The sequence below is a fragment of the Triturus cristatus genome, chromosome 10 (genome assembly GCF_964204655.1).
Source record: "Triturus cristatus chromosome 10, aTriCri1.1, whole genome shotgun sequence".
Taxonomy (NCBI): domain Eukaryota; kingdom Metazoa; phylum Chordata; class Amphibia; order Caudata; family Salamandridae; genus Triturus; species Triturus cristatus.
The window spans coordinates 809453938-809466997 of record NC_140593.1 but is presented as its reverse complement, the minus strand read 5'-3'; the positions used below and the strand labels follow the sequence as shown (position 1 = coordinate 809466997).

At 47.6% G+C, this 13060-nt stretch overlaps 1 protein-coding gene across 2 annotated transcripts in view; it reads left to right on the top strand.

Annotated features, from left to right (window-relative positions):
- Positions 1–13060, top strand: part of ANKS3 (ankyrin repeat and sterile alpha motif domain containing 3) — a 121838-nt gene that overhangs the window by 46783 nt on the left and 61995 nt on the right. For both annotated transcript variants that reach the window (XM_085628376.1, XM_085628377.1), the window contains exons 5-6: positions 10309–10390; positions 12904–13039. In XM_085628376.1, the coding sequence (XP_085484502.1) occupies positions 10309–10390; positions 12904–13039 (218 nt within the window). The remainder of the gene's footprint in view (positions 1–10308; positions 10391–12903; positions 13040–13060) is intronic.

The window sequence follows — 13060 nt, the reverse complement described above, 5'->3', positions numbered from 1 at the left end:
CGGGTGTTCACGAAAGTGATGGCGGTGGTCGCAGCTCATCTGCGCAGATCAGGGGTTCCAGTCTTCCCCTATCTCGACGACTGGTTGTTGAAGGTGGGCTCGCCCCAGGCAGTCGTCTCCCACCTCCAGACTACGGGGGATCTCCTGCATTTGCTGGGGTTTTCCATCAACGTGCCGAAGTCACACCCGAGTCCCTCTCAGAAGCTCCTCTTCATCGGAGCGGTTCTCGATTCGGCGCAGTACCGGGTCTATCCACCGGAACAGCGGGTCCGGGATATACAGGCCCTGATTCCCATCTTTCGGCCTCTATCCTGGGTTTCGGTCAGGCTAGTGTTGCGGCTTCTGGGGCTGATGGCCTCCTGCATCCTACTAGTGCATCACGCCAGGCGGCGCATGCGGGCTCTGCAGTGGGACCTGAAGTTTCAGTGGGCCCAGCATCACGGCAACCTGTCCGACCATGTCTTGATCTCGGAGGGCACTGCACAGCAGTTGCAGTGGTGGCTCACGGACCGCGATTGGGTCATGGGCAGGAGCCTCTCCCTTCCCCAACCGGAGCATGTCGTAGTGACGGATGCATCCCTCCTGGGATGGGGTGGCCATATGGGAGAGGCGGAGATCAGAGGCCTCTGGTCTCCAGCGGAGTCTCGTCTCCACATCAACCTGTTGGAGTTGAGGGCGATCCGACTTGCACTGAAAGCCTTCCTTCCCTCTGTCAGGGGCAGTGTCGTGCAGGTGTTCACGGACAACACCACCGCCATGTGGTATTGCAACAAACGGGGCGGGGTGGGGTCGTGGACCCTTTGTCAGGAGGCTCTGCGCCTCTGGACGTGGCTGGAACACCAGGGCGTCACCCTAGTGGTTCAACATCTGGCGGGCTCTCTGAACGCCAGAGCGGACGAACTCAGCCGCCGGTGCATGATGGATCACGAATGGCGTCTGAACTCCGAAGTGGCGCAAGGTCTCTTTCAGCAGTGGGGAGAGCCTTGGTTAGATCTATTCGCCACCGAAGAGAACGCGCAATGTCAGCAGTTCTGCGCGTTGGAATTTCCATGGCGGCACTCGCTCGGCGACGCTTTTCGTCACGAGTGGAGTTGCGGTCTGTTGTACGCCTTTCCGCCTATACCACTTCTGCCCAGAGTGCTGAAGAAGATCAGGCACGACCGGGCCCAAGTCATCTTGGTGGCTCCGGATTGGGCACGAAGATACTGGTATCCCGAGCTACTCAGTATGTTGACCGATCCCCCGATACGTCTGCCCCTTCGGGAGGATCTTCTGTCGCAGCAGCAGGGGACGGTCCTCCACCCGAACCTGTCCAGCCTCCACCTCCATGCGTGGAGATTGAGCGGCGGCAGTTGATGCCATTCGACTTGCCTCCTGAAGTCTGTGATATCATTCTGGCAGCCAGGCGTCCCTCCACAAAGACGGTATACGCCTGCCGGTGGAACAAATTTGTGGCATGGTGCACAGCAAAGGCTGTGGATCCCCTTTCCGCCCCTCTTTCTGAGGTTCTCCTCTTTCTTCTTTCTCTGGCCCGGCAGGGCTCTGCCCTGGGCACCCTGAAAGGTTATCTTGCTGCCATCTCTGCCTTCTTGCGGCTTCCTGATCAGCCTTCTCTTTTCAAGTCCCCTGTGGTTACACGCTTTCTAAAAGGCATTACTCACACGTTCCCTCCTGTCCCTTTTGTAATGCCTCAGTGGGACTTGAATCTGGTCTTGACATTCCTGATGTGCGCTCCCTTCGAGCCTCTTCACAATTGTCCTCTTTGTCTTCTGACTCTTAAGACTGCTTTTCTGGTAGCCATCACCTCGGCTAGACGGGTGAGTGAGCTCCAGGCTTTATCTTCAAAGCCTCCTTTTCTGTCTGTTCATCCGGACAAGGTTGTCCTTCGGCCTCGTCCCTCCTTTCTTCCGAAAGTGGTGACTCCATTTCATCTTGGGCAGTCTGTCACCTTGCCCACCTTCTTTCCGCCTCCGCATCCTTCCAAAGAGGAAGAGAGGCTCCACCGTCTGGACCCAAAACGTGCGCTCGCCTTTTATTTGGACCGCACAAAGCAGTTCCGGGTGGACGACCAACTTTTCGTTGGATACGTGGGTGCTAAGAAGGGGAAAGCTGTGCACAAACGGACCATCTCTCGGTGGGTCGTTTTGTGCATCAAAATTTGTTACTCTTTTGCAAAAAAGGACCCTCCTGTTGGGCTGCGCGCCCATTCTACTCGGGCCACAGCGGCTACTACTGCCTTGGGACGGGGAGTCCCTTTGCAGGACATCTGTCAGGCGGCGACGTGGGCTTCGCTACACACGTTTGCCAGGCATTATTGCCTTGACAGCCAAGTCCGGAGGGATGGCTTCTTTGGCCGTTCTGTCCTCCAGGACTTTCTGGTGTGATCTTGGTTCGCAGACCCACCACCGGGGATGGTATTGCTTGGGTATCTATTCTAAGGTGAGGAATCTAACTAACGTGTTTCTTTCAGATGAACAAGTTACTTACCTTCGGTAACGATGTATCTGTAAGAAACATTAGTTAGTTAGATTCCTCACCGACCCACCCATCCTCCCCGTTCTGCGAACTGACATCTAGGGTTAAGGTTATCCTTTTCAGGCCCCTAGATTTTATTTTTGGCACCAGTGTCGGTCTTTGCATGGCTCTGCGTTCCTGGCGCGGAAGGCTATGTACAAGAACTGACGTCAGCGCGCGAGGGCGGCGTCTAAGTACTCCGACAACGTCATTCCGGCGCACGGCGCCGACGACGGACGCGGAGCCGCAGACGACGCCTAGCGACGCGCAAGGGGTATTGCTGACGAAAAATCTTCCGGATCCAGTCTGACGCCTGGGGATATTCTAAGGTGAGGAATCTAACTAACTAATGTTTCTTACAGATACATTGTTACCGAAGGTAAGTAACTTGTTCTTTAGGTTTTAACCCAAATTTACCTCTTTACGTCCATCGTAGCTTTTGAGAGAGCAGGGAGATGGCTGAACTTTTTCCCCTGTGACAGTTGTTTGAGAGGGGGTGTCTTTCTCTCCTTCGAGACAATGCAGCAACAGTTTTTCCTTCCCCGGATTGGTTTCTATAGGTATCCGCAAATTCGACATTTTATCTCTAGTCTTAATTCAGATGATGTAAGTTGCTCCCATAATAATCTCCTAGATTTGATAACGAAAGCTCCTGTGAACAGGAACATCAGTCTAGTTCAGGGTTACTCATAGTACGGCCCGCGGGCCGCTGGCGGCCCGCCCGGCCTTCATTGGCGGCCCGCGGACCGATTACAGTGTAGTGTATGAGTAACCCTGGATTACACTCTGCCGCCCGCAGTTCCTAAACAGGGAAGATGGCCGCAGGAGCAAACGTTGCGAATACGCTTGAATACGTATTCACAACGTTTCCTCCTGAGGCCATCGTCTCTGCAGACTGCTTGCCTCTCATTGGCCTGCCTGCCTCTGACGTCACACATGGACACGGACCCGGGCGCGAAGCTCAGGCCCTTTAAAAGTCAGCTGTAACTAGCGCTAGTTACAGCTGACTTTTAAAGGACCTTTTGGTGAGCTTCCTGTGTCCCTGTTTACGACATCCTTCCAGCCTGCAGCCCCGGAGAACCTTCACAGCAGCCTGGAAAATCTTCGCCTGCACAGGTATGTTTGTCAGTGATGAATTCACAAGACGGTGCTGTCCTGGTTTTCAGTTTACCACCATTTTAATGATGCTTATGCATGTGTGCAGACGGAGTTTGACTTTAACATGTATGTGCAACAGTTTCATGAACTACAGTGGTGTCGGGAGAGGCCGTGCACTGAAAACTGCTCTTCAAACTGGACACTGACGTGAAGCTGACATGCAATCATTGTACTAAGACGGGCCAGGGGGCGCGAGTCAGTCTCTTGCAATAAATCCTAGCTTGCTTGCGTGCTGCTTCGAAGGAGGAGAGGTCAGTCTGGGTTCAAGCTCATTACTGACGCAATGTAGTGTTATGCAAAGAATTCCTTCAGCCATAAACGAGCCCTGCTATTTATGCTGTTCATTTTTAATTTATAAACAAACGTGCAAAGGAATGCGAACAGCATAAACTGCCCAAAGGATTTACACATATAGACGCTTAGATTGCACCGAGCAAAGTCAGTCCAGAAAGGTAGCATGTTGGTTGGAAAGGCCAAAGGCAAACAAACATGGGCCCAGCGATAGCTTATCTTTAGTTTATTGTAAGGTTTTGTTTTTTTACTGTAGCTCCGCCCCCCACTGATCCCGCCCCCACTGACTCCACCCCTACCAGTGCGGCCCTCGGTCACTAACCACACTGTAATTTTGTCCCCCGACAGAAAGTTTGAGAGTACCCCTGGTCTAGTTTATAAGCTAATCTGTTCTGCTGAACGGGATCAATGGGTTGATCCTGTGTTTAGCTGAGGGCGGATAAATGGAGTAGGCTTCTGGACGCATGGGCAGTGATTGAGGATATAAGGCGTAGCAACCTTCTAGCACAGAGTCTTCTAAATGTTACACAAATTTAGGTCCATCATACAGATGTGTCCATGATGAATTTTTTATACTCCCCACCGCCTCTGTGTTATGAAGCTCAGATCAGATGACTCCTGTTTTTGCTGTTGGGCCGAGGGGGCCAATGCAGTTCATGTTTTCGCTACTTGCCCTGTTCTACGTGAAAATTGGGCTTTTGTTTTTGGGAAAATTATCAGTATTTCAAACTTATCGGTTGTTAGAGACTCAAAACTTATAATGTTGGGGCGTTCACCAGTTATTTCTCAAAATGTGGTGGGTTTACAATTTTTCAATCTCTTTGGCTAGATTGGTGATGGCATGCTCCTGGCTCTCAAGTGTGGCCTCTTGTCCCTGGAGTTCGTGGCAGGAGTTTTTTAATACCTGTTTTTTGGAAATGTCTTTGTTATAGAATGATGCTCGTAGATGGAGGCCGAGCACGATCTGGGATCCAGTTAGTCTTTAGATGGGTGAGACTCTGGCTGGGCAAGATGATGGGGTTTATCTCTGATGTTATTTCCACAATGCTTCCCTTTATTTTGATTTTGACTGCTATGATGGTTTTCAGTCATATCCTTCCTGCTTACCTCCAGTTCTTTGCTTTTTGGTTTTACCAGTCCGTTAAGATCTATTGTTCTATTGGCTTTATGTATGGTAATAAAATACTACTTTATATAAAAAAAACTAGAAATTCACTGGAAAAAGAAATATAGGTTAAAGTAATGTTATAGTTGGGTGTGATAAAAATATCTTTTGTTGTTTAAAAAAAAAAAACATAGTTCGGTGAGAATGTCAGTGAGAACATTAACGTTTTGAACTGAAAAGAAAACACCAAAATTCACCAGTTATAGTCAGCAAAGCTTACTATAACTTGCGCCCCACCATGCACTCATAACCTGTTCTATGACATCATTGATATCTCAAATAGGGCCATTGGGGAGGCTTCTGTGAACAGGACAATTGCCTACCGCCAACGCTCCGTTCCAGGGGACCCCACATTCCTAACTTGGTGATCCAAGCCTCCACTTCACATGTAAATCCTGGTGCATTCCAAACTGCCCGCCGGATCGGGAATCCAAGAGTCTGGAAAACTTAGGCAAGAAAATGTTATCTTCCACCAGCCTGGCATTGTGGTCAGTAAACACCGCATGCCTCTTGGGCCACTATTCCTGCGCTCTGAGGGATACAGTTGACAAGGTGCTGCTAATGCTCCTGGAGGAGGCCTGGGACCTGCTATCCCAGGCTGTTGCTAACGGGAGGGATGCAGCAAAATTCACCTTTTAGATGTGGACAAAATACAACCAACTCACTAGACAGTGGTTTTGCTGAGAGTGGCTCTGCGACTCCATGCATGGTTAAGGACTACTCGCTTTTCTGGGGATGTCCAGACATTACTCATGGACATGCCCTTTGATGGCTCCTGTCTTTTCGGAGTACACCTCCCGGATTCTGCACTAGAGTGCTTTAAAGACAGCAGGGCTAAGGCCAGTTCCTTGGGCGTTTCCATGGCCCTCTTCACCCTCAATCCGCCTTTCCCTCCTTTCGTGGCCACAGGGGGGTACAGCCATTTCCTTACCCACTCAGCCACCGCGGTGTGCCAGCTTTCTAGCCTCTGTGTGACCGCAGTAATTGGATCAGGTGGCCAGTGTTCTGGTCAGTCCACCACCCCCTAGCAACAGCAGCCTACAAATTTTCCTAGTCTGCCCGTGACTCCCATGACACTTAACTCCCTTTCATCAGAGCTGTTCTGGACACGGTGCAGTTTTGGACTTCCCCTCCCAAACGACGAATCCAGGATATTCAGGCTATGATATTGATAGATGCCTCTAACCTGGATTTCAGTGAGACAGACTCTGAGGTTGCTGGCCTTATGGCCTCCTGCATCCTGCTGGTGACATATGCCCTTTGGCTTATGCAATTAGACCTCAAGTTCCAGTAGGCGCAGCTTCAGGGTAATCTCTCCGCCATGATTCAGATCTCAGAGGGAACTGCAAAAAATATGCAGTGGTGGTTAACATGATTAGGTCAGCGGAAGACCCCTCTTCCTTCTCCAACCAGATCTGACCGTATTGAGAGATGCGTCACTCCTTGAATGGATTGGCCATCTGGGAGAGGTGGAGGTCAGAGGACTGTTGTTGGAGCTCTCTGGACATGGCTGTAACAGCAATGCATATCCCTGGTGATTCAACATCTGGCGGGTTCTCTGAACACCAGTGCATACGAACTCAGCCAAAGATGCCTCGCAGATCACAAATGGCATTTCCATCCGGAGGAGTTGCAAGGTCTCTTTCAGCAGTGGGGAGAGCCTTGGTTAGAGCTGTTCACCATTGTCAAGAATGCGTAATGTCAGCAGTTCTGGGCACTGGAGTTTCCAAGGCGCCTCTTGCTCAGAGATGCCTTTCGTCTCGAATGGAGTTCAGGGCTCCTGTATGCCTCTCCGTCCATACCACTCCTGCCCAGAGTTCTCAAGATCAGGAACGACCGGGCCCAAGTCATCCTTGTGCCTCTGGATTTGGTATGGACAGTCTGGTATCCTGAGCTGTTGAGCAAGGCCATCGGTCATCCGATTAGGCTGCCTCTTCGGGAGGATCTTCTTTCACAGCAGCATGGGAGGGTTCTCCTCCAAAGACTGTCAACATTCCACCTTCTTGGGTGGAGTTTGAGCAGTGACAGTTGACAGCTTTTGTCCCTCTTCCTGAAGTCTGTGACGTTATCTTGGCGGCCAGGTATCCCTCCACCAAGACAGTTTATGCCTTCTGTTGGGCAAAAATTGTGGCACGGTGTACAGAAAGACAAATTGATCGCCTTTCTTAGGTTCTTCTGTTGATCCTTTCCCTTACCCAGCAGGGATGTGCTCTGGGCACTCTGAAGAGCTATCTCTCCGCCATTTCAGCTTTTTTGCGGTTGCCTGAACAGCCATCCCCTCTTCAAATCCCCTTTTGTTGATAGGTTTCGGAAAACTTTGCATTTGTTTCCACTTTCTCCCTTTATTATTCCCCTGTGAGACCTCGTCCTCACTTTCCTTATGCAATCTCCCTTTGAGCCTTTGCACAATTATCCACTCAGGCTCCTTACCATCAAAACGGCCTTCCTGGTTGCAATAACATCTCCCCGGAGGGTCAATGAGCTTCAGTCCTTGTCATCCAAGTCTCCTTATCTTACCATCTACCCAGACAAACTGGTGCTTAGTACCAGAGCACCTTTCTTCGAAAAAGGGTCACTCCATTTCGCGTAGGCTAATCCTTCCCTCTGCCTACTTTATACGCTTTGCCTCATTCCTCCATAGAAGAGGAGCAACTTAACCATCTGTACCCAAAACGAGTGTTGTCGTGCTACCTTGATAACACACGAGTGGATGACCAACCCTTTGTGGGGTATTTCGGAGTGAAGGGGGAGGCGTACAGAAAAAAGTAATCTCACGATAGATCATACTTTGTATCAAAATCTGCTACGCATTGGCTAAAAGCAACTCAAGGGTTTGCGTTCTCATTCCACCAAAGCTAAATCTGCGGCAACTGTGTTGGCTCGCAAAGTTTCCGTCCTGGACATCTACCAGGCAGCAACATGAGCTTCCCTGCACACGTTTACCAAACCCTATTGTCTGGACAATGAGGTCTGTAGGGTGCAGTCCTGCAGGACATCCTCATGTGAATATGGTCAGCAGTCTCACCTTGGGGAGGTATTGCTTGGGGTATCTATTCTAGGGTAAGGAATCTGCAGCTAGAAGTCTGTATCAGATGAACAAGTTAATTACCTTTTAGTAGCGCCTTATCTGGTAGAGACTCTATCTAGCCGCACATTCATTACCTATTAACTCATCCTCTGCGCTCAACGGACGGATTTCTAGGGACAGGGCTTTTCACTTTCAAGCCTCTAGTTATCGAACATCAGTGGTCACTGTACTTCGGGGCTCTGCGCTTCTAGTGTGGAAACTCACGAAAAGTAACTGACATCTGTGCGGCTAGGTGGCGCCTGTGTAGGTACAGAGGAAGGCAATTCGGCACGAACGACTCCATGCGGAGCCGAACGCCGCCACCTACTGGCGCTCAGGGGTACTGTTCATGAAAAAAATTCCGGATCTGGTCTAACTCCTGGGGTTAATTCTAAGGTAAGGAATCTGCAGCTAGATAGTCTCTCTACCAGATAAGGCATTACCAAATGTAAGTAACTTTATCCAAAATCTGCGAGCCATCAATATAGATGCCACGACTAGACAAACTGCACGGCACGTTCCACAGTGCGGGATTTAAAACGACATCAGTTTATATTACGATGGGTTGCAGAACTATTTCCATAAGTAAAATCTTCAAAATGTACCGCGAGGGTCTAGGAAGTCAAGGAGAAAACAAGCTGGCACCACATAATAAGAGGGAAACGCTGGAAACGTAACTCCAAGGTAAATTGTTCTTGCACGGATTTCCCTTGGAGTTACGTTTCCAGCGCATCCTTTATTTGTAATTACCATATTGTGTTTGTCTTCTTCTTGCCTGATTGATTTTTGACCCAAATTTTCTTGGACGCTGGTACGTCCACCTTAACTGGACGCATTATAGGTCTACCCTCTTATTATGTGGTGCCAGCTTGTTTTCTCCTTGACTTCCTAGACCCTCGCTGTACATTTTGAAGATTTTTACTTATGGAAATAGTTCTGCAATCCATCGTAATATAAGCTGATGTCGTTTTAAATCTCGCACTGTGGAACGTGCCGTGCAGTTTTCGTCTAGTCGTGGTCTCTATATTGATGGCTTGCAGGTTTTGGATATAATTATACAACGTACCAGAGGAGAAATTACAAGCAGCGAAACCGATGCCCTTGCAGTTTAAGGAAGTACTTGACTTCATCTCCATTTAGTGCCCTGAAGAAGTCCTACATTAGGACAAAACGTGTCGGCTGTACTGTGTGTAGAGTCATTAGAACTGGACTCTCTTCTTTTATCTATGCAAAATGAAATTGTAATAAAAAGAAAAAATCAAAGAACTGTTTGCTCTTGAAATACCTTATATTTATCCTTTTGGATTAAATGATGCGATGTGGTGCACCTGTGCTTGTGTTTGAAATTGTTGGGTTCCTGATGGAACAAGCACTGTGACAGTGGGTGCTATTCAGTGTGCACACAGACCCCTGGAAGTTTAGAAAGGGACAATATTACTGGAGTGATATCAGGTTAGGTGCTGGCAGTTAGAAGGTTCCACTGTTAGGTTCTATTGTTTATAAATGTATGTAACTTGTTCATTAGTACCATACTAATTTTAGTAATCATGCTGTGTTCTAAAGTGATTTTACCCTATTAAAAATACTGATTCCCTACTGAGATTTGATGACCATTGCCTCACACTGAAGTCCTTACTCACTGACCACCTACTCCGCCCTCTCCCTTCCACCCCCCATAATGTGATTGCCCAACCCCTGAATCAGCCCTGCCTGGATGGCAGCTGGAGCTGCTGTGAAATATGAAGTAACCTGAAGGCATGGGGCCCAGAATCTCCCCTGAAAAAATAAGGTACCGTCCTGCAGTTACTAAAGGCTGTTTGAAATGGCACAATTTTGCATGTGTTTTTAACATCACTGTAATAAATGACCACATAAGGCGGCACCATGATAGTCTTCTTTCTTCATCACTGAGATACTGACACAAAGGTTTGGGAAACTCTTCATTGTAGTCCACCCGGTGTACCTCTCAGTTTAGAACAGTGCTGACTACAGACACTGGCTACACTCCACCCTTGTGCTCTCCAAGGTTCCGGGCTTACACGTCTTCCTTTCCTTTTAGTGCAGCTGACTCTTCATCTGTATGTTCTCATGTTCTAATACCTTTATTTTTCAGGGAACCTCTTCATGGATTTACCCCTTTGATGGAAGCAGCAGCCTCTGGCCATGAAATAATTGTCCAGCACCTGCTGAATCATGTAAGTGTCCTAACCGAGATGGTGCTTTGTAGCCATCAAGTGGTGTTTACTTATTGTATGTATATAAGGTAAGCCATTATAAGTGCTATGTATGATTTTTTCTGAGGATATACAGGGAAGTGAAAAGTAAAAATCTTTGACACACTCAGTCGCGGATAAGAAAGAAAAGACGTCCAGACTCAACATATGAGTTAAAAACAGTCGAGTTCTGATCTCACAGTGCCTGCTGCCAGAGCCAGCAGCCGACGGGAAAGTAAGGTTCAGTCACGTAGCATTATTGAAGCAGCTCTTTAAAGCAACGATAACGGAATGTTGCTTTTCTTTCTGCTCTATTTTAATAGCTTAAAGTGACAAGCAAAGAATTTTGTTATTTTTCCCACTCCTTAGATAGAGGCGAAAAGCTAGAATCCTTGTGCATGTTTCTACACATTCCAAGCTATTGCGCCTTAATTTTTTAAAACTGAATTGAGCTTAATATTTAATAAAACACACAATTTAGGGCATTTAATCCATATACATCTGGCAGGGCAAATATAATCGTGCAGGGTGTTCCTCTTGTGAAAGTGTTGGAGTTTGTGTACTTGGGGGTCTGCTTAACCAATAAAATGAGCTGGTCCACGCATATTAAGAAGTGCTCACTGAAGCTCCAACAAGAAGCTGTTGCTGTATCTAAATTGCGCAAAAGGCCTATGCATGTCCCCTTGAACCAGTGGTGGAAGTGTGTCATCTCAAAGCAAAGAGTATATGTACGGTGTAGAACTGTGGGGACATGTCAGGGCTGATGACCTCGAAAAAATAAAATTAATAATAGGTTTGTGAGAATTATTCTTAATCACCCCCAGGGTGCCACCTGGCCTCCCTAATCTTTTGGACTTTGGTATCCTTCCGATTAACCAACATACTATGCCCCGTCCCATCATGTATTGGCATAGGCTCTGGTCAACAGATGAGCTAGAATCCCACAGAGTCTCGATTAAGGCACTTTTAAAATCTCTGTGCTGTGTGAAGATCGCCTGGTTTGCCCATATTAAATCTATGTTGTATGACATTGGCTTGCCTCTATTGTGGGATACCCTGGTCATTGCGAAGCAAGTCCCTCGCTCCTTGATTAGAGATTGTGTAAAGGCGTATTTGTGGTTTAACTTAAACATGTCAAAGCAGGGAGCCTAACTGACCTCTTTCTAGATATTAAGCTTACTCCTGCTTATGGAATGCTTTTTGATATTTATCCCAAGACCTACCCCATTGCAACTCTTCCTAAAATGGAGGTATGGAGTCCTGCCGGTGAACAGTTCCTGCATTAGATGGGGCGTGAAGTACTGTAACTCCAGCCAGTGGCCCTTTTGCAATTTGGTGGAGGAAACTCTTCATCACCTTGCCTTTTTCTGTCCCTCATACGTTAGGCGAAGTGAACAATGGCTGAAGCCTGTGTTCAAACTTCTGGGTTTTTATCATTATGTCCTTGCACTACGCACTTTACGCTCAGACACTAGAGAGGTGATTGTTGTTGGAGTGACAACATTTTTGCATGCTGCTGGGCTCATCCGTACCATCAAAGCAATGAAGCAGTGATGCCTAAATGTCATTCTTTCGCTCATTTAACCTGTAATCATCCTGAATGTTGTTTTTAATCTTACCAGGGGTTTGTCTTCTATTTACAGTGACCAGCAGAAAGAATATGTTTAATTTTTGCACTCCTTAGATGGAGGAGAAAAGCTAAAATCTTTCTGCATGTTTCTACACTACACAAGCCAATGCACCTTTTTTAGGTCTCGTCTGACCCAGCGCATGTGCTGGTCTGGCGAGACTTATTGAGAGGGTCCAAAAAGTGCTACCAGGCCAGCCTAGAGCTACAGTGCATGTGTGCAGGCGCGCGCCGCGCTTTACTGCGATTACTTTAACTTTCGCGGCCGCTTTGATGTTTGATCGTGATCGATCACTTTCACTTTCCCAGCCACATGGCCGCTTTGCATAGCCAATAGGTCTCGCTTTTGGGACCTTATAAGTATTTAGTTATGCAACTGTTGCATAGCTAAACACTTATAAGGTCCCAAAGGCGAGACCTATTGGCTATGCCAATGCTTGTTTTAAACTGACTTGTATTTAACTCTTTCTAATATCTGTTTGCAACAAATATCTAACAGGTTTTTGATGTGTTTAATTTGTCAATAGAGTTTTTTTTGTATTCTTCATGTTTGTAAACCTGCTCGCTCTTTCAAATGATAGAGCTACGCACCAATGTTTTAAGTGGTTTGTGGGAAAGTTGATGGCATGATCCTGTATTATATGGGATTAAATACCCCCTGGCGTACATGATAAGGATATTGTAAGTCACCTCAGAGTGCCATAGCCATATAAAAGAACTCTGCCTTTGGGCTCCTTCCACTATATGGAACTCCTCAGTGACTTACAATATCCTTATAATGTAGGGCAGGCGGTACCTTATCACTTACATGTTACACAAAGCATATGGTTGCAGACTTATAACCTTCATATCTGTTGTGCTTTGCCAGGGAGTGAAGGTAAATGAGACAGACAAATCTGGAGATACTGCTCGAACTTTGGCTATCAAGTATGGACACAAGAAGATTGTGGGCCTCCTAGACCAGCACCGTTCCTCCGTGCCCAAGGCTCTCCGCATGGACTCTGGTAATGCCCTACACACTCACT